This window comes from Rhinopithecus bieti, unplaced genomic scaffold, assembly GCF_001698545.2.
Source record: "Rhinopithecus bieti isolate Rb0 unplaced genomic scaffold, ASM169854v2 scaffold_24263, whole genome shotgun sequence".
NCBI classification, from domain to species: Eukaryota; Metazoa; Chordata; class Mammalia; order Primates; family Cercopithecidae; genus Rhinopithecus; species Rhinopithecus bieti.
The window spans coordinates 900,482-921,909 of NW_016811410.1; the positions used below are offsets into that span (position 1 = coordinate 900,482).

Consider the following 21,428-nt stretch of genomic DNA (forward strand, 5'->3'; position numbering starts at 1 on the left):
GCACATGTTTACGTGTACATAGCGTGTGTGTGTGCATGCAGGCACGTGTTTACGTGTACATAGCATGTGTGTGTGCATGCAGGCACGTGTTTACGTGTACATAGCATGTGTGTGTGTGCATGCAGGCACGTGTTTACGTGTACATAGCATGTGTGTGTGCATGCAGGCACGTGTTTACGTGTACATAGGCATGTGTGTGTGTGCATGCAGGCACATGTTTACGTGTACATAGGCATGTGTGTGTTTGCATGCAGGCACATGTTTACGTGTACATAGCGTGTGTGTGTGCATGCAGGCACGTGTTTACGTGTACATAGCATGTGTGTGTGCATGCAGGCACGTGTTTACGTGTACATAGGCATGTGTGTTTGCATGCAGGCACGTGTTTACGTGTACATAGCATGTGTGTGTGTGCATGCAGGCACGTGTTTACGTGTACATAGCATGTGTGTGTGCATGCAGGCACGTGTTTACATGTACATAGCATGTGTGTGTGTATGCAGGCACGTGTTTACGTGTGCAAGCATGTGTGTTTGCATGCAGGCACGTGTTTACGTGTACATAGCATGTGTGTGTGCATGCAGGCATGTACTCAGATACATTCACACACAGGCCTAGAAACACACATCATCTCTAGGTCATTCTGGAGCTTGAGTTTCAGGCTTCCCCACATCAGAGATGCAGCAGGGTTCCCAGTCCCCGTGTGGGCCCTGCTGGCTTCTCAGGTGTGGAGGTGAGGAGGCAGCAGGGAGGCTGCCAGCCGCAAGGTGCCATGTGGTTCTTGGCTCTGCAGGCACCAGCTATGAGACTAGGAGCCCAGATTCCCCCAAGGCCTGCCCAGGAGCATCTTTGAGATCTGCTGAGAGTTGGAAAGGAGCCATTGCCATCCAGTGGCTTTCACCAAAATGCTGATGGCAGGTTCCCTGAATCTCTACGACACAACATGTTTTGAGATTTCAGGAAGGCACTGGCAGGAGGGGATCAGATCTCCCCTGCACCACCAAATCCTCTCATTCCTCCCAGTGTAACTCACACCTTTCAAGACTCCCAAGTGTGGTTTTTAAGTTATTTATTTATTTTTTGAGACCGAGTCTTGCTTTGTTACCCAGGCTGGAGTGCAGTGGTGCAATCTTGGCTCACTGCAACCTCTGCCTCCTGGGCTCAAGCGATTCTCCTGCCTCAGCCTCCCGAGCAGCTGGAAATTCAGGCGCATACCACCACACCCGCTAAGTCTTTATTTTTCATAGAGACAGGGTCTTGCCACATTGCCCTGACTTGTCTGAGATTCCCGGCCTCAAATGATCCTCCTGCCTCAGCCTCTAGAAGTGTTCTACCGTGCCCGGCCCCAAGTGTGTTTTCTTTTCTTTTTTTTTTTTTTTTTTGAGACGGAGTCTTGCTCTGTCACCCAGGCTGGAGTGCAGTGGCCGGATCTCAGCTCACTGCAAGCTCCGCCTCCCGGGTTCACGCCATTCTCCTGCCTCAGCCTCCCGAGTAGCTGGGACTACAGGCGCCCGCCACCTCGCCCGGCTAGTTTTTTGTATTTTTAGTAGAGACGGGGTTTCACCGTGTTAGCCAGGATGGTCTCGATCTCCTGACCTCGTGATCCGCCCGTCTCGGCCTCCCAAAGTGCTGGGATTACAGGCTTGAGCCACCGCGCCCGGCGTGTGTTTTCATATTACCACCATGCATGAGTCCACGAAAAGCAGCTCGCCTTAGCCTACAGGTTTTTAAGCTTTACACAAATGTTCTCCTTCCTTCTTCATCCCACCCTGTTCTGGAAGCTCAGCTACTCCTGGTTCTCCGTGGGACCTGCTGCTGGGGCCACATCTCTCCATTGCGGGCACTGTCTTTACTGTGGCCGTTCTGAGGGCTGAGCTGGGAGAACGCTAAGTGTGTGGGGTTTTCCACCAGCTCTTTGATCGAATCCCTCCACTTCTCTGGGTGTGTATTTTTGTGGTTGTTCTGGAAACCCACTGCCACTTGCATTCTTGTAGGTAATAGGACATTTTTCCCGCATTGCTTTAAAAATCATGTTCAACGTTCCACTTTCCACTCTGACAGGTCTGCGTGTGGATTTACTTCCATTCCTCTTGCTCAGGACTCACCATGCTTCCTGAGGTTTATGTCTTGGATAATTCTGGAAAATGCCCAGTCATCAGCTCTCCAGCATGCCCCTCGTGAAGCCTCACTGTGCGAGCACTGGGCTCTTCCCTCCTCTCTCGGCCCCTGACCCTCCTGTCCCATCCTGCCACATTTCTGTGCTGCATTCTGGGCCGTTCCCCAGGCCTGCTGTCCCGTTCCTTAATCCCTTCTCCAGCTGTGTCTACTCTGGCACTTAACTCATCCCTGGAGCTTTTAATTTTAATGATAACACTTCCACAAGTTCTACATTTTTAAAATCTGTCGGGATGTTTTTTCATAGTGTGGTACTTACATTTCTAATTCTGTCATGCTTTGAATAATTTACAATATTATTTTATAATTTGTGTCAATGATTCAACGATTTGGCATTATTGAGGGTCTGCCTGCCTTTGTTGTATCTCTGGACTCTTGCTATCTGTGGAACGCGACCTTTTGTGGTTCAGTCTGTGACTGTAAGATAGTCTTTGGTGGGTCTTGATTTTGGGGAATTTTTTTAGTTGTGACAATGAATGTGGACCTCCCCTCCAAAGTGACTGACTGGGTCCCTGCACCGCACTGGCCTCCCACAGCTCGGAGTCACCCAGGGTGACTGCTCACGGCTGTCCTCAGCAAGCTTCCTCATGGCACCTCCAGGCTCCTCCCCACCGTGCTGCTCACCTGCTCAGCACGCTGTCCCCAGACTCCTCCCCACCGTGCTGTCCCCTGCCAGCCCTAGAGCTCAACAGCGGGGATGTGGCTGTCTGTCTTGTTCACCCAGAGCGGGGCCCAGTTCAGAGCAGGCACCCAAAGTGTCGTCAAATGAACACATGCCCCCTGCAGTGCACCGCGGTGCCTTTCCCATTCCCAGCATGTGATCTCCAGACAATCTAGGCATTTGCTTTCTTTCTCACATCAAGTTACTGCCTTGATGAGACTCCAGTAAAACTTGAAAAGCTGGAGATGCAAGTTCATAGCAGTCTCGGGGCCTGTGCCGCCCAGAGACATGTAACACCCGAAGGTGCCATGACCTCTGCAGGGCACACCAGGGAGTAGAGGTCGAACCAGACACAGCACAGAGCCTGGTGGTCCCAACACATTTGTGGTCTAAGAACCCAAAGAACCTGGCTTTGTGTTTTGCTTTTGCCAAATGTGTATTTATATTACGCAGATGCAAACTCTTTCTGAAATTTCCCCTGGAAACGAGACGCTCTCACCAGATGCCAAATTCTTTCTCTGAAAGTGGGTCCCTCTCCCCACACTCACAGTGGAAACATTGCCTGCTGCGTCCCAAGATGCAGGGTGGCAGGCCTGTCTGCCACAGGGTTAGACCTGGGACTCCTCCTCAACCTCCCCTCAGGAAGACAGCGGACAAAGGACCGCCCAGGAGAGGGGCTCAGGTGTGTCATGAGGAAGCACGCACTATGCCACAGCTACCCTGTACCAGAGATGGGCACAGCGGAAAGGAGAGATGGGCACAGCGGAAAGGAGAGTGAGATGGGCACAGCGGAAAGGAGAGTGAGATGGGCACAGCGGAAAGGTGAGATGGGCACAGCGCAAAGGAGAAATGGGCATAGGGGAAAGGAGAGATGGGCACAGCAGAAAGGAGAGTGAGATGCGCACAGTGGAAAGGAGAGTGAGATAGGCACAGCGGAAAGGAGAGATAGGCACAGCGGAAAGGAGAGATGGGCACAGCGGAAAGGAGAGATGGGCACAGCGGAAAGGTAAGATGGGCACAGCAGAAAAGAGAGATGGGCACAGCGGAAAGGAGAGATGGGCACAGGGGAAAGGAGAGTGAGATGGGCACAGGGGAAAGAGTCCTCAGCAAATTCCCACTCAGGTGAGCCAGAACGACGGCTCAGCTGTGCGGGGCCCTCTGATGCCACGTCCTTAATGAAGTCGTCCTGGATTGGCATTCCTCCAACCTTCTGCAGTGACCCCAGAGCCTTCACAACTGTGGGGGACACAGTCCTGGACAGCACCAAAGAGCGGGGGCACAGCTGGCCTCTTGCAGGGAGGGCTCTGCTCACGGCGGGCCCACAGTTCTCATGCAGCACTCAGGGAACTCCGGAGCCCAGAAGGACCATCATCCCTCGCAGGCGTGCGGCACAGCGTCCAACCCTGGCTCTGGCTCCAGCAACCACTAGCCCCCCTCAAGTCCTCAGCACCCCGATCCTCAGTGCTAGCCTGGCGCCCATCTGGGCTGCAACCGAGCCCGGGCTGTGCCTTCCCGTGTGGGCCTTTGAGGGCCTGGGGCTGCCGCAGCTGTTCCACTTCTTAGAAGCAGCAAGTGCTGCAGAGGCTGGGCGTGTGCGCAGAGGGAGCGAGTGCACAGAGCTCTTGGCCGACGTGAACTCATTAGCTTCAGAGAGCAGAGCACCGGGCTTCCTGTGCGGTGTGGCTATCGCTCAGGGCGGGTCATCCCTGCCTCTGGCCGCCAGGGTCCACGGCGTGGGGTCTGTGAGCACGGTGCTGCGTGGCTGAGCACTGAAGTCGCGAGGCCGCAGGCCTGAGTGCCCCCAGCATGGTGAATGTGCCAGGCACAGTGAGCAACGGACTGCACACCAAGGGGCACGTGAACAAGAATAGGGAGAACAGGGCCAGGGGCTCTGAGGATGCCAAGGCTAACTCCGTGGGCTGGCGTGGGCATGGGGCCGGGGCTGGCTGTGCTTCAGTGACGCTTACAGTCAGGGCTCCTGCAGGGCAAGGGGGTCACTGATGCTTACGGCCTCTGCAGGGTGAAGAGGGCGCTGGGCCGCAGGACACAGACTGTTCACTGCAGGCAGCTGGACATCCCTGCGAGCCCCCCACCACCTCCCTTTCCAAGAGCGTCAATGTTAGCAGGAATAGGGGTGGCCGGGGACGTACCCTGACCTGGAGCCCCACCTACTGGAACTTCTGATGCTGGGCCCCTCCGGCTACCACAGCAGAGCAGCGAAAGCCCCAGGCAGCCCCTAACGCCTGTTGGTGCAGGTTCTGGAAGCTGGCAATCCCAGGTTCGTGTGTTTCTGAACCACTCCAGGCCTGTGCACCCTTCAAAAGTTCCTGAGGCAGAAGCCACGGAGTGTGGCCACAGCCTCTCAGTCTGGGCACAGCCCATGAGGCGCCTCAGGGTGTAAGACCCCTAACCCTCCTCTGTGCACTCACGGGTGGAGAGACCCTTGCCCAGGTCACAGGATTCTGAGGACCCCTGACTCCCCTGGGGGTCTTCCCTGGCGCATACAAGCTGGCACTGAGGGGCCTGGGGACTTCCTGTCCCCCTAAGGACACTGCTGGTCCCTGGGGGTTCCGAGTGTGTGGACGGGTCCTCACCGCGGCCTGTGCCACGCTGACCTGCTGCACACTCAGGGCCTCGGTCAGAAGCACACCATGCACAGAGCTCTGGAAATCAGAACTCCGCCTTCGGGGAGAAAAGTCTCTGCAGCACCTCGCCCTAAATGTAAACGAAGTTCCATGTCACTGTTGGCTGAACCAATGATTTGCGCTAACATGGAAATGTGATGGCGGAAAAATTAAAAACCCAGCTTTCCAATCCTTTTCAGGAAGAACAGGGGTCTGACTCCAAGTGACAAAACCCAACCCTCAGGAGACGGGGCCACCGGATGCCATGGGAGAGTCCCACAGCCACGGGAGACCCCACACAACCCACATCCACAGACAGCAGCTCCCGGCCTTGCGCGCCTCATGAGAGGAGACAAAGGACGGTCTAAGGCTTTTCAGCAGCTCTGGGGGTCCTTCCTCAGCACCTGCCCACAGATAAGACAGTCCAGGACAACAGGAAAAAGCCGAGCTGGGGTCAGCCAGGGACCCACGCCATGGCACTGCCCCGTGGGGTCAGCCGGGGACCCAGGCCATCGCACTGGCCCGTGGGGTCAGCCGTGGACCCAGGCCATGGCACTGGCCCGTGGGGTCAGCCGGAGACCCACGCCATCACACTGGACCGTGGGGTCAGCCGGGGACCCAGGCCATCGCACTGGCCCGTGGGGTCAGCCGGAGACCCACGCCATCGCACTGAACCGTGGGGTCAGCCGGGGACCCAGGCCATGGCGCTGTGCTGTGCGGTCAGCTGGGGACCCACGCCATGGTGCTGGGCTGTCGGGCTTGGCTTTACAGCCTCTCTGCTCCGCTGTGGCCCAGCCCTCAACAGCCACCAAGTCATCTATCCAGGCTGTTTGGCAAGGGTTCTGTACACACACAGTCATGTGTCATGTAATGACGGGGATATGGTCTGAGAAACACATCCTTAGGTAATTTCGTTGAAGGACATCACAGTGCGTGTACGCTCCATGCCTGGGCTGTACTGTGGGGCCGCAAAGGGAGCTGGCAGGGCTGGAAGGGGCTTGGGTGAGCTGGTGAGCAGGCGGAGGTGAGTGGGAAGGCCTGGAATCAACTGGGCACTGCAGACTTTATAAACGCCAAGCACTGAGAGTAACAGAATGTCAGACTTTATAAACACCGAGCACTGAGCGCTGAGAGTCACAGAATGTACTGAAATGTATTTTCTCATAATAAGTTAACTTTAGCTTATCGTAACTTTTTTACTTTACAAACTTTAATGTTTTTCAACTTTGTGACTCTTTTGTCAAATAACACTTAGCTTAAAACACATTGTATAGCTGTATAAAATATTGTTTATATATTCTATAAACTTTTGCCTATTCTTTATATTTAATATTTCAAAATCTTAAAACACTTTTTGATAAAAAGGAAGACGACACAGACACGAGCCTAGGCCCACACAGGGTCAGGACCATCGACACTCCTCTGCCACCCCTGCGTCCCGTGGAAAGGCCTTCGGGGCAACCACCCGCATGGAGCCTCATCTCCTGTGATAATGGCGCCGCCTTCTCGGTGGACCCGCCTGATGGACCTGCCTAAGGCTATTTACAGGCACCTTTTTTTATTAAGTAGAAGGAGTGCATTACAGTAACGGTAAGAAGTGTGGGAGAGGAAACGCAGACACCAGTAACACAGTCATTTATGGTCACTCTGAAGTACAACGTGCTGGGCATCCCTGCATGTGCCAGACTCTCCCACGGCTGGCGACGCAGCGGCTCCTTCACACCAGTGCCGCCCGAAGCTTTCAGCCTCATCGTCAGAATATCGAACCTTAGTCATATATGTAGTCTGTTGACTGAAACGTTGTGACATGACTGTATACACACGTACACACACACGAGTGCACACAGGTACACACACGCACACATACACCACACACGAGTGCACATGTGTACACGCACACACATATGTACACACATGAATGCACACAGGTACATGCACACACACATACACCACATATGAGTGCACACGTGTACATGCACACGTGTACAAACACACTGCCCCCGCAACACACCACCACACCCCCTTGCTTTGCTCTTCAATTCCTGACCGGGCTGAGGAATTCCAGGCCAGGCGGATTTTGAGTGTGTTGCCATCTTTACTGCTTAGCTGCAAATCCAAAAACCCAATGATGGGGTCCCTACAAGCAGCTCTGGGGATGCCTCCTTGGGGCCCAGGCGGAGGCAACTCCACACTGGTGTGTGCACAGGTGTGCCTGGACACGTGTCTGAGGCCTGTGTGTGCCAGGTACATGTGCCAAACGCATGTGTCTGGATACGCGCATGGCTGGACTGCAGGGGGTGGCTTCACTGTCACCACTGAACACTCCCCAGGTTTCCCCGGTCTCCAAGAGAGACCTGCAGAGCTGCGTCAGGCCGCCGGAGCCCCTCTGTGGTCAGCACCTGCTCCTGGGTGGCCAGGGCCTCCCTCAGGCCTCAGCTGCTACTGCTAGGGTCTGCCTGAACTTTCTAACTGAAAACCAAACCACCCCCACCACACACCCACTCACATGCACACGCCTGCTCACACACGTGCTTACACACGCTCATACGAACATGCTTGCTCACACACACATGCTCATATGAACATGCTTGCTCGCACACTCACACATGCTCACACCCGCTCGCACATGCACTCGCCTGCTCACATGCACATGCCTGCTCACATACGTCTGTGCGCACACGCTCACACACACTCCGATAAGCACAACTCCAAGCCAAGTTGTGGGGAAGCTGGAAAACTCCAGGAAGGAGGAGCAGGCTGGGGCTGCCCAAGGTTTTCGGTGGCCGGGGCCCCTCCTTCCCATGGGATTGAACGGGATTCCTCGGCCAGCGTCCTGCCTGGGTGGTGTTTCAGGACTGCTCAGTGGACCAAGGCCACTTTCCCACCCTGTCTTCTGAGTTAGGAGGTCCCCAGTTTTGGCAGTGCAAAGCAAAAATAAAAGGAAATTCATGTGTGGTTTGAAATGAACTTGAACCTTCAAGCTGCTTAAATGTACCAGAGCCAGGGGGTGGAGGGATGCGGGTCCCAGGCTGTCCTCTGTCCACTGTGATGCCCCCAGGCCCAAATGCACTCGCCCCCACCCACACTCACCAGCCGTGAGCCCGGTGTCTGAGAGAAAACCCCGGGGCAGCCGGCTGGGAATCCCCTTTGCTCACTCGTGAGCCTGTCTCCTGACAGAGGCGTCCTGGCCTGGGCCTGCCTCCATCCTCATCGGATGCGGGCTCACCGTCCTGCTCCTGCGTCGGGAACTGTGCCAGACACTCTGCACACGTGGTCTTTACCCCCTGGGGCCTTCCTGCCTACAGGGGAGGCAGAGGTTCGCTGGACCGTGATGCAAATGCAAAGCTGCGCAGGGACCATGGCGGCCGTGTGACGGGGGGATCCTGTGGGGCGGGAGGGTCCCAGCATGTCCCTGCTCGGCTACTGGCTCTGAGAAGTTGGAGGGAGCCTCGCCCCTGCACGGCCGGCATGGGGGTGTCGCCCCCAGAATGAAGTGTGTGAGGGCCCCTGCTGCAGCTGGAACAAAATACCAGACAGGAGAGGTTTCTGATTAGAAGCTGCACGTGCTGCTGTTGAATTGATAATTTGTATCTCTCTGAGATTTTTCACAAACATGATCGCCAATTTCTTATGGTCTCCCACATTCTTCTTGATTACAAAGTGAAGGCAGCAGGGCCGTGTGGACAATGACAAAGCAGTGGCTGATCCTGCGCATCTGTCAGGAGCTGTCCCGGCCGCGGCTCCCGCCGCTCCTGCAGAGACACCGGCGCTGATAAAGGAAGGAGGCCCAGAAAATCAATGCATCTGAGGCTACAGCGGTTGCTAAACACAAAAAACACCTCCCTCCAAGAGGCCGGCGCTGCGGACACTCCCAAGCCCAGCCCTGGGACAGCCGAAGAAAATTTAATCTCTCCAAATCCTCACCAGGGCACTCCATCCTGCAGCCCTGACAGCCACACTTATAATTAATTATACAATTTCGATGGGAATATCGACTAAACAAAGCTATAAATCATAGGAAAAGTCAATAGGCATGGACACATTCAATCATGTCCCAGCCAATGATTACTACTCTTAAAATACAATAATTATTTTCAGGAGCCAGCTTGAATTAAATTTCTGTCAGACGGGTACAAGACCGGCGGTTGATGAAGGATGCGATGGACTTGGGGCTGCGTCCGGGGCAGGCACATCCATCCTGCAGACGGAGGGTTTGTTCTCCATGGCTGCGGTGCTGCGTGTTTAACCGGACCGTGGAGATGGGCTGACCATCTTGACCCTACGTCGATGGGGACAGCTCCCAATTTCTGGGCACAACTGACTCGGTGTGCCGGCACCCAGGTCAGCAGGAACCCACGGGGCGTTCCCGAAGGCGCCATCGTCCCAGGCATCAAGTAGAGAGGATCTGAGTAGCATGACAGCAATGCCGAGCCATCGGCTCCACTCACAGCTCTTTGGAGAAATCATGAGAAACAGCCTGGGAAGGCGCCTCCTGAGCTCAGGCCGCCTTTCTGCACGGGACTCCCGACGTCATCAACACAGGGCGTGGGGCCTTCGCAATCACACGGGATGCTCGCGTGGCTTCAACCCCCCAGCGTGTTTTCGTTCAGAATCAAATCCAAAAGTTCTCTCAAATATTCAGGTTAGTTTTCCTCTAAAGGTAGGAAACACTGTACGGTTTGGTGGCTGCCAACAGCAGGGGTGTGCTCTGTGCCGAAACGCTGAGAGAAAAGGAGGGCTTTGGACCCATATGAAAGACAATTGCTCCCAGATGCTTTGGACGCACCTCTCCACGCCGTGCGCCCGGCTCCCCGCCGAGTGCCCCCTCCATGCCGCACCCCCTCCACGCCGCAGCCCTCTCCACGCTGCACCCCACTCCACGCAGCCCCAGCTGGAACCTGTCCCCCGCTACCACCCTACCTGTGGCCCAGGGAGCCTCCCTCTTCCCTGTCACCTTGCTCCTTCCAGAACGTTCCATCTCCCTTGGCCGCCCTGGCATCCTCCTCCAAGGGACCCTCCACTTTCTTCATGCCCTGTGCAAGGTACCTGGAGACCTCGCGGCACTGAGGAGCCAGCCCTGCTAGGGACCCCGAAAGCACCTCCTCCAAGCTCCGGCAGCCATGCAGCTGCGAGGACAGCAGCCCTGTCTCCCTCCTGGGCATCCACCTCCACGTAGACACCTCCTGGGCGCCCCCCTCCACCCAGACACCTCCTGGGCGCCCTCCCCCACCCAGACACCTCCTGGGCACCCGCCTCCACCCAGATACCTCCTGGGCGCCCTCCCCCATGCAGACACCTCCTGGGCGCCCGCCTCCACCCAGACACCTCCTGGGCACCTGCCTCCACCAGACACCTATGCTCCCCAGGCTCTCCCTGCTCCCCACTGATGAGGCCGGGATGTGCCACCCGGGAGTGTCCTGCAGTTGGAAGCACCCTGGGGCCCAGAGTCCCACAGGAAGAGCCACAGAGGGGCAGTGGGAGCCACAGGCAGGCCGCCCCACCAGGCTCTGGAGGCTTGAGAAGGAGGGGGGAGGGGCTCCACCAGGCGCAGGTGGTGGAGCTGGGGAGAGTGCCCGGTGCCTCCCACAGATGGAGCAGGAGGAAAGCCAGCCTGCCTGGATGGAGAGAAGAGGAGGAGACCTCAGGCTTTCCCAGGCTGATGGGGCCCTGTGGGGACAGGACACCAAGGCCTGACCCGACCCCAGTGGGGAAGGGGCCATGGGCTCCTGCAGCAGGTGAGAGGGACATGCCACAGAAGGCCCAGGCAACGCAGAGGCGTGGGCATCACGGGAGCCTCGGGCTCTGGGTTGATGGGGGGCAGGAGGCGGAAGTGACTTCCCGAGAGGATAGGAGCATGGGATCTGGGGCCGTTGGGGNAGGAAAGCCAGCCTGCCTGGATGGAGAGAAGAGGAGGAGACCTCAGGCTTTCCCAGGCTGATGGGGCCCTGTGGGGACAGGACACCAAGGCCTGACCCGACCCCAGTGGGGGAAGGGGCCATGGGCTCCTGCAGCAGGTGAGAGGGACATGCCACAGAAGGCCCAGGCAACGCAGAGGCGTGGGCATCACGGGAGCCTCGGGCTCTGGGTTGATGGGGGGCAGGAGGCGGAAGTGACTTCCCGAGAGGATAGGAGCATGGGATCTGGGGGCCGTTGGGGAGGCAGTAAATGCCATCCTGGAGTGGAGGTTCTGGGCCTGGGACTAGGGGCTGGCAGTGTCTGCTGGGCTGGGCATGCCCCTCTGTCTGGCACTGAGAGGCTCCAGCTCTCCCTAAGCACTTTGCATGCACTGACCCGTGAGCCCTCACACCCCACGAGGGGAAACTGAGGCACGGACACCTAGCTGGCCTAGGACGCTACGATGTGAACGCAGCTGCACCGGCCTGGGTCCACCCGCCTGTGCTCCCTCACCTCTCCCACAGCCACGCCCCGACAGCTTCCTGAGGATGGGCCACCTGCCCTGCGCAGTGCCGGGGGGACCACAGCTGGCTGGGGACAGCCCTAGGAACCGATGCCGACATTTCCAGATCTTGGATGCTGGCTCGTTGCGCACAGCAGCACATGTGGCTTAGACTCGCCACAGTGGGCGTGTTTACAGCAATAAGCCGAGGCCGTACACTGGGCCCCAGCCAGGTACTACGTGGTTCCGGGTTCTTTACGCTGATAAACATTTGTAAATACGCTAAAAATGGGACAAAAGTAGACCACAATAAAAAATTAAAATTGTAAAAAGAGCGTGTAGCCACCCTCAGCGCTCGCCTACACTAATCCCTCGAAGGGAAGACTCACAATTTCAAAACCGACAGCAGGTCCAGCAGCCAGGGCAGCCTCTGGCAGGGCTGCCTCTCCGTGGACTGACCTGAGCCTCACGTTCCCACTGACACGCACCTCAGTTTACACACGTGCTCATGGACACACAGCAGCACACCCACCCCACAGATGCAGATACGCACTCACGTGCACATGTGCACAAGCAAGCACTAGCGCACACACACGTGCCCACACACAGACCCACACACAGCAAGTCTAGCGACGCGAGTGTGGGGAACCTGCTCCCTTCAGTCTCCCACTTCAGAGCAAAGCCCGAGGCCCCGCCGGCCCACTCTGAGACAAGGGGGTTTCCTCCCCACCCCAGAGCACCAGCGTCTCCCCTCACACATGTGGGGGTCTCTGAAGCTGATGGGTTGAGTGAGCGTCATGCTGCCTGTGGACAGGACAGTGACACGGAGCCTCCAACTAACCCGGCCTGGGGTGCAGGACACACCCAACGTGTGTCCCCGGCAGTCTGCTTTGCACCGGCTCAGAGCTGAGCCCTGGAAGTGGCAGGGACAAGGCAGGGTGGTCCCAGGTAAGCAGAGGTAATGGGAGGGCCTGGGGGCATGAGTGTCCCCGGACGGGGGAGCTGCCACACCGGACCACAAACTCACCGCGGTGCCGTTGTTGTCTCGGAAAACCTCCTGGTTGAAGTAGTCGAAGAGTTTCTTTTCTAACTGGAGCATAACCTGTGAAGTCAGAGCGGCCCATGAGCACCTGAGCTCCCCCAGCCTTGTGCGTGTCCCCCGGCCCCACTGCCCCGGGCAGGCAGGGCGGCTCTGAGGGAGGCTGCAGAGTCCCGCGCAGGCCCCATGTGTCACCAGCCCAGTCACAGGCCCTGCTCACCTTCCGGTCGTTGTCCGACTCACGAAATATGAGCTTCACCACTTCATTGGTGTCAGCGGCCCGGACCGTCTGCATGGTGGCTTTTGTGCAGAGCGTCTGCAGAAAGACAGCAACGGAGATAAGTCCCGGGGGGCCCACCTGCCCATGGCAGCACCACCCGACAGCCCGAGTCAGTGGGATGGGATGGCCGGTTCCAGACTACAGCTGGTGTCACACCCAGATTTCCATACCTGGGGTCAGGGGCGACTCCTGCAGTAGCTGACCCTCACACGTGCGAAGGGCCTGAGGCTGGCTGCTCCCCAACAAAGCATGGCTGCAGCCGTGAGGCTACCCCAGAGCTGCTTCAGGGCAAAAGCCAGAGCAAGACCAGCAGGCTCCGAAGGCACAGCAGCACTGAGAACAGCACAGAGGGTGCCTGTGGGGGCACCTGGCCAGCTTCTTCCCGCTTGCTCTCTCCTGTCCCTGAACTCCCTGGAGAGCTGTTTGATTGCAACAACGGGCAAGGGTTGCAGAAGGCTTGACCAGGAATGGTCTCAACAGGCTCATCTGATGAAGCCGATGTGGGAGGGACGCCTAAGATCACACGCCTGGTTTGTGGTGTTAACAGGCTCAAACCAGTCCCTGGGGCGCAGGCTGAGGTGGGCAGGGGCCCAGAGGCAGGCAGACAGGACCCAAGAAGAGCTCAGGGCTCCGCCAGGGTCCTAGAGACCACAGCGACCAGGAGCACCAAGGACAGAGGCTGAGGCAGGGTCCTGGAGACCACACCGGCCGGGAGGACCAAGGACAGGGGCTGAGGCAGGAGTGCTGCAGGGTCAGGGCTGTGGCCTCTGGTGCCCACAGACGCTCAGTGGCCCGACCAGCTACGGGAGGGGCAGCCGTCTGGGCAGCAGAGGAGAGAGGCTGAGTAAGTGCCGACCTCTCTGCCACACTGCACAGTTGAGCTGCTCCAGGAGGCACGGTCCTGGCTGACGGACAGCCGGCGCCGATCACTGTGAAGGATGACACTCAGGCTTCTTTTGAAAATTCTTCTTGCCTTAACAGGACAATGCAGGGAGTGATCACTGAGGGTCAGTCCCTAAAGGGAGGACAGAGCTGGAGACCCCTCCCTGGGTGGAATGGCCATGGGGAGCGTCTGGCCCCAACCCGGGGGTCTTGTGGGCAGTGAGCTCTCCGAGCTTGGCAGAAGTGATGAAAACAAGAATGCCTAGGACCTCGCTAAACAAGGGAAGTGTGAGACCCACATCTGGGAGAAATCCAAGCCCCGTGTGGACAGCAAGGGCTCGTGCCCACGGCAGGCGGAGGCACCGGTGCTTCTGCATCGCTGGTGTGGATGGAGGAGAGTGCCGTTGCTGCCTTACACAAAAGGCCACAGACTGTAGATTCCATTTACACAAAATACCCAGACAAGGCGAAGCCGGAGAGACAGAGGCAGCGAGGAGACTGCGGGGACCGGGAGGAAACTAACTGGGGCGAGTGCTGCAGGGATAGTCTGAACTGGATTATACGGAGGGATAGTCTAGAATTCGATTATAGTTTATGTGTAAATTATACCTCAATCAAGCTTTTTAATAAAAAATTTTTTTGGAGACAGGGTCTTGATCTGTCATCCAGGCCAGAGCGCAGTGGCGTGATCAAGGCTCATTTTAACCTTGACTGCCTGGGCTCAAGTGATTCTCCCACCTCAGCCCCTCGAGTAGCTGGGACTGGAGGTATGCACCACCATGCCCAGCTAATTTTCTAAATTTTTTTTTTTTCTGAGACGGAGTCTCCCTCTGTCACCCAGGCTGGAGCCCAGTGGCGCGATCTCAGCTCACTGCAAGCTCCGCCTCCTGGGTTCACGCCATTCTCCTGCTTCAGGCTCCCGAGTAGCTGGGACTACAGGCACCTATCACCACGCCCAGCTAATTTTTTTTGCATTTTAGTAGAGACAGGGTTTCACCTTGTTAGCCAGGATGGTCTTGATCTCCTGACCTCGTGATCCGCCCGCCTCGGCCTCCCAAAGTGCTGGGATTACAGGTGTGAGCCACTGCGCCCGGCCTATTTTCTAAATTTTTGTAGAGACAGGGTCTCGCTATGTCACCCAGGTTGGCTGTGAACCCCTGGGCTCAAGTGATTGTCCCATCTCAGCCTCCCAAAGTGCTAGGATTACAGGTGTGAGCAGCTGCACCTGGACTAGAAAGCTGTTTTTTTTAAGAAAATAATATATGAGTTTCGTTTTATAAAATGACGACTGCACCAAAAGTAACTTTGGTTTTAAAAATTTCTCCCTGAAAGGGCCCTCGGGAGCTGGTGCTGCTGAGGGGCACCCCAATGCCCCGGGTGCTGGTCGGGGCTCAGAGCCGGGCATCAGGAGGACACCCCTGGGCCGGTGCCTGGCCTTTCTGGGCGTGCGCTCAGCAGGAACTGAGAGGAACTCTGGGGCCCCTCGGCAGCCTGACCTGCCTCCTGCCAAGACGCAGCGTCCACCTCCTCGTGGCTGGTGCGCAACGTCCCAGCCTGGGCCAGGAGGCGGCCACTCGCTATCTCCAAAGCACACTCCAGGGAAGGCCGTTGACATTCAGAGCACAGACCGGCTGATCGGGTCAAGCCTCCGAAGTGGCTTTTGGACTCATGTGTCACAAATCAGTCTGGAGCCTTCAAACAGTGTGAGGATTAGAACAAGCACCCAAACAGCCAGGGCGCAGCGGGCCACCCTGCCCATCGCTGCGTCCCAAGGAGGTCCGGCCCCATCCAGATGCTAATGGGCTTAAGTGGCTTAAGCTGCTTTCCCTGAATGGGAGAAGCCTTGGCAGGCAGACGGCCATTGTAGCCACCCCAGGACACGGCTCAGGAAATTCATGGCTCTGTCTCCCAAAAGGCATCTGCGGGAGACTGTTTAAAAACTGCTTTATCTCAGCACTTCAGGCGGGCTCCCGAAGGACAAACATCGGATGGACCCCAGGGCCCAGGAAGGGGCCGGCCACCCCCCACCCCTCCCTGGAGCCGCCTCATTCACAGGCTGTAAAGGAGTGATCAGGCCGGGCTGAACGGGCCAAAGCTGGCCTGTTCCCTTCGCCTTTCAATCCAGCAAAGTCGTGGCCACTCATGCAGAAAGCGGCCAGGCTGGGCCTTTCCGGTTCGCCTACTTTTGGAAGGGATTCTTCTCTTTTGAAAGGAGAAACAAATACCCTAAACGCTATGTTTAAAAAGCCACCTAAGATGTATTTCGTTATTAGTAGCCGCATGAAGAGGCTCTGGTAAGAGCGGCCCGGCAGCCGTCTTATCCACACTTAGAATTTAACAGGAACGCCGTGTGCCCGGGTCATCCACCTGCCTGCGTGGATCAAGAAATTCCTGCGTTTCTTCTTACTGTTCGGATAACCAAGGAGGCATGCTGCCTGGACAGGGCGGCCACAGGCCCAGGGCACAGGTGTCAGCCCAGAAGAGCTATTTTCTATGCGAGGAAATCACGCGGTCACTCTGATGTGCACAGAGCTGCATGGCAGGCAGAGCCGCCCCGATGTGCACCTGTGCAGTGGGTCTCATGTCGGGAGCTGAATCTGTCCCATTACCCCCTCAGCTGTCACGGACACTCTGCCACAAAATCTAAAACTCTACTAAAGGCAAACGCATCCTCTCAGACCCTGTCAGCCCAAGTTTTTAAATGCAACCTTCAAAAGCTGGTTTATAAAAACAAAAAGTTGTTCTGTACTCTCCGAAATGAATCCCCACTGGCTATAGCCTCCGGACCCTGCACGCACAACCAGCAGGCCGCTTGAGCTCCACTCTCCACCTGGAATCACCAGGTGTCCACAGTGCCCTGCCTGGGCCAAGTGGACAGGCAGCCTCAAGGGCCCACTCCGGGCTCAGAAGAAGCCGTCTGGGCACACGGGCAGCATGCAGTCGCCGCTGGGGCCCTACCCCAGGCTTGGCTTCTAGGTCCTGCAGAGGGGTCTCAGTGCAGGTAGCAGAAAGCCCTGGGCGAGGTGGGCAACACGTGCTGCTCTTGTGGCTGAGCTGGGAGCTCTCATGCACCCGCCTGACCTCCAGGATACACTTCTCCTCGGGGGCCTCCACACCCAGGGCCACCACGCCCGGGACCGCCACACCCGAGGCCACCACAGCTGAAGCCCACCACGCCTGGGGCCTGACACACCACGGGCCCACCACACCTGAGGCCCAGGCCGGGGCCAGTGCCAGCCGTGACATGCCTCACGTGAGGAGGAAGGACCCACAGGGCCCAGCACAGACGCTGCCTGGACTCGGGAAGGGAAAGCTGGGATCCCAGGGGTGCAGCTCAGGTGCTGGAAAAGCAATCAGGAGCGAAGGCTGGGAGATGCCCCCTCCTGCCACACGGAGAGTCCAATTCCCTGGTTATTCCCTGGTTGTCAACACACTCCCAGGCAGACAAGGGAATCCATTAGTCACTGGGGCCACACACCTCCTTCCTAGGGACAGAGCCTGGCACCAGTGACAGCTCCAGCCTTCACCTTCCCCATGGGGAGGCGTCCCCAGGAGCACTGTGGCCTCCAGGACGCTTGTGAGGGGATAGAAGACCTGGTCCTCTGTGGCGGGCGGGCAGAACCACCAGCCCCAAGATCAAAGGCCGACAGGCCATGGCGCCCTCCCACCGCGTCGCCCTGTGTCCACAGGCCCTCCCAGAGCTGCCCAAGCTCCTCTGGCGCAGAGGCAAATGTACCTCTGTGACCTCCTGAGCCAGCCACTGGCTCGGGCAGACCCTGTCCCCAAGCCTGTGCCATGGGAGAGGCGGGCAGCCCAGGCCTCGCAAGCTGCCATGGGCTGCACCGCCGGGCCCAGGATGGCACTTTCGGGAGGGACAATGGTGCCATGGTCTGTGGCGGCAAGTCTATCATGGCGGCTGCACAAAGTGAGGCTGAGGTTGAATCCTGACCTTTCTCAGTGGATGGAAGCCAGTCGGCCCTGAAGATCGCCTCAGGCTCAGGGAGAGCCCAGCCTCATGAAGCCTGGGAACCCCAACAACTTCATCTCGTTGAGAAATGAGCTTCTCTCTCCCCTCAATGCAGGGAGCAAAAGGGTATTCACAGTTAAATACAATAAAAACGAACCACAAAGCCAACGTTGCCCCAAAATCTAGACACACCACAGGCAGCTACTGAGGGGCAGATTCTAGTGCGTTCTTAAGGAATTAAGCCATCACCAAGAGAATGAGGCTTTTTTCCTCCAAACCGAGACCCCCTAAAGGAGATGATATTGAAACTCCTCATCTGCCTGACACCCACGGGCACATCCTACCGTGAACGGAATGTCCGCCGACACCGATTCCACAGACGCGGGCCAGAGGAGCCACAGTGTCCACCCCTCCTGGGGCCCTGGAATTCCTGATCTGGTCACTGCCTCAGAGACGGTGGCCCCTCTGCTGCGAGAACAGGGTCTCCTAGGAGGCCTGTGGGTGGTGGGGGGTGGCGCACATGCTGGCCCCAGGATCAGGCCAGTTCCTACATACTCAGTGCAGAGGAAATCCTTGGGGGCCTCAACTAACTTTTCTCATCCAACCAGAAGAAAAACCACCTTAAAGCAGAAAGCAACAAGATGAGCCCGCTCCTTGAGGCCATGACCCCCAGCCCCTCAGCAGGCACAGAAGCTCTGCAGGTGCACCTGTTCCCACAGTGGTGTCCGGCAGCTTGGCCAGAGCCGGCCACTCCGCTACCTCTGTGGGGGCCCGTCCAGCCTGGCCCTTAAGTGTCGCAAGACACAGATCTGCAGGTGGAAATCCACTGTGGCTGGAGTCCTTTCTCTAACAAACACTTCTTCTATTCCAAGGATGGAATTTGGGACCACACGCTCAGCCACGGTCTGTCTGCACCAGAGTGAATGTACCAAAACCAGGAGGCTGAGACGTGGCCCCGGCCGGCCTTGGAGGGTGTCCTCAGCACACGTGTGCACCCCAGTCCTCATCACGGGTTTCCTGGGAGGGTAGCGTCTGGGCTCCAGTGAGGCTGCCCGGCAGCAAGCTTAGCAAAGGGTGTGACCTCTGTGGGCTGGTGGGGGTGGTGTGAACTCAGCCACTGACTTTAGCAATTCAGAAGTTTCCTTCCCACACATGAGGAGGAGTAAGTCCAGTCTTGAAGATTCAAGTGCTGATTCGGAAGCAAACTGCCCCTGGCACTTTGCAGATATCCAACTGATACCCACGGGACAAACGAATGACTGAAGGGAGGGGCAGAGCCTACAGCCCCAGGGTGAGGGTCCGGCTCTCCGGGGTCGGCGCGAGGGGCTCATCCGCACTCCCGGGCCTGGTCCCTGCTGGGGCTGAGTGCAGCGCTGGTGGGTGGGCTTGAAGACACATTTTACCAATTTTTCATGCCCACCCCTCTCAACGTGACCCTGCGCCTGAGCTTTTATCCTGCTGACAACTTCATGCAGAAAAACACGCAGACCTCTGATAGCATGAAATCAGACACAAAGGCCGGGGACAAAGGGGGCGCGGGGCAGGCGCAGGCCGGCTGGGTCGAATTTCAGCCACAAACAGATGTTGGTAGGAACATCTGAAAGGAAACTCTTGCAAAAGAAATGGTCTTAAAAACAATGCCTTCGGCAGTTAAATAAAGGGCCAAAGGACGCGGGATGCCTGTCAATGATAAATCTCGGCAAGGAGGACCAAACCGGCATCATGAATTTTAATGATGGGTTTCTTGGCTACCAAGGGCCCAGGTTCACCATGGATTCCAGACACGGGGAAGGAGGCATTGGACACGGGTGTCCCTCATGGCCCAAAACTCATCGGGAGGTGCTTTTTGCTTCACGGGGCCGTAATTTATGGAAAGCTGTGCCCGTCTCCGAGACTTCCCTGAAGAACAGCAACGACTACAACAGCAAACCCTGAACGGGAAGCTCTGGTTGGACACAGCCTGACCGGGTGCCAGACGGGATGCAGTCGCCTTCCCGTTGGGGATGGCGGGCAGCGTCTGAAACTAATGGCCAGCACGCGAAGCTGGGGGCGGCCTTCTTGCTCAGGCCTGGGGCTGACTTCCAGAGGTGGTGGGCACCCTCTCTGCTCAGGACAAGGCGTGGTGTCACCTTTGAGATTGGTGCCACTGGGCGAAGGCCTCCTCCTGCAGGGCAGGGCTAAGCATGCTGGCCCAGGTTGGGGCTGCATCAAGGGGAAAAGGCCTCCTCCTGCAGGCTACACCCAGGCTGGGGCTGCATCATGGGGAACTGAGTGTGTTCTCAGGGTGGAACTCCGAGCTCTGTGTTCACGCAGGACTCACCTGGATTCGTCCATCAGGAACAGAACAGGCACCTGTGAGGAGCACTTTGCCAGCTCTCCTTGGCCTGTCTGATGCAGCCCGGCTCATGAGCTCTAACTAGTAGGTTCACAGAGCAACTGCCCCTCAGGGCTGTGGGCCCCAGTGCTGATCAGTGTCTGGGAGCGGGGCTCTCTCCAGGAGACTTGTGAGGACACCTCCTGTCCCACACAGCTTTGACCTGGCCTTCGCTCTCCCGCAGGTGCGAGTGCCTTCTCTGTAAGTATGCATCCTTTCTGCAGAGGACGGCCACATCTTGGAAAGAAGCCATTTGCGGGTGCTGCAGCCAGCTGCAGTTTACATCAGCCATTGAGCAAAGCAAGCAGACGCGGATACCAACGCCCACCTTCATTCCAGGGTGTCTGCGTCTGGGTGTGATGAGGGCCGGGGCTCTGCGGAGAGAAGAGCAGCCTCTAGCTTCATTCGGGGGTGTCACTTCTGGGTGCAACGCAGGCTGGGGTTCCGCGGATGAGGAAGCTCTAACTTTCCTGGCACAGACGCCGAGAACCTCCTGCGGTGTGAACCTGCAGCGTTTGTCCAGCAGGAACCAGGCAGAGACCAACCACCTGTGGCCCACAGACACAGAGCTGACTGCTCTCAGGCTGTGGAGATCTGGCCAGCCCATCTCATGCTGTCAACCCAAGACAGGATGTGTGCCTTTCTTTATTTATCTCTATTTTTATGTTTTTGAGACAGGGTCCTCCTCTGTTGGCCAGGATGGAGTGCAGTGATGCGATCACAGCTGGCTCACCGCAGCCTCGACCTCCGGGATGAAGCAATCCTCCCGACTCAGCCTCCTGAGTATCTGGGACTACAGGCCTGTCCCACAGTGCCTGGCTAATTTTACTTTTTTATATTCCGTAGAGACAGGGACTCCCTATGTTGCCCAGGCTGGTCTTGAGTTCCTGGGCTCAATGATCCTCCTGCCTCAGCCTCCCACAGTGCTGGGAAGGCAGGTGTGAACCACTGTCCCTGGCCTTCTCCTTTCTTTGTCGGTGAAGTCTTGGGGTTTCTCTCCTCCCCCTCTTCCCCCCTCCCCCCTCCTCT

The 21,428-nt window shown here is 57.3% G+C and overlaps 2 protein-coding genes across 4 annotated transcripts in view; both read right to left on the reverse strand.

Annotated features, from left to right (window-relative positions):
- Positions 1-21,428, reverse strand: part of INPP5A (inositol polyphosphate-5-phosphatase A) — a 242,348-nt gene that overhangs the window by 17,487 nt on the left and 203,433 nt on the right. For all 3 annotated transcript variants that reach the window (XM_017893832.1, XM_017893833.1, XM_017893834.1), the window contains 2 exons: positions 13,117-13,212; positions 12,885-12,959 (listed from right to left, as the gene is read on the reverse strand). In XM_017893832.1, the coding sequence (XP_017749321.1) occupies positions 12,885-12,959; positions 13,117-13,212 (171 nt within the window). The remainder of the gene's footprint in view (positions 1-12,884; positions 12,960-13,116; positions 13,213-21,428) is intronic.
- On the reverse strand, positions 7,986-12,878 carry LOC108543387 (uncharacterized). Its single transcript, XM_017893835.1, has 2 exons — positions 11,354-12,878; positions 7,986-11,075 (listed from the first exon to the last, which is right to left on the reverse strand). The coding sequence occupies exons 1-2, from the start codon at positions 11,630-11,632 to the stop codon at positions 10,377-10,379; spliced, it is 978 nt and encodes a 325-aa protein (XP_017749324.1). The 5' UTR covers positions 11,633-12,878; the 3' UTR covers positions 7,986-10,376.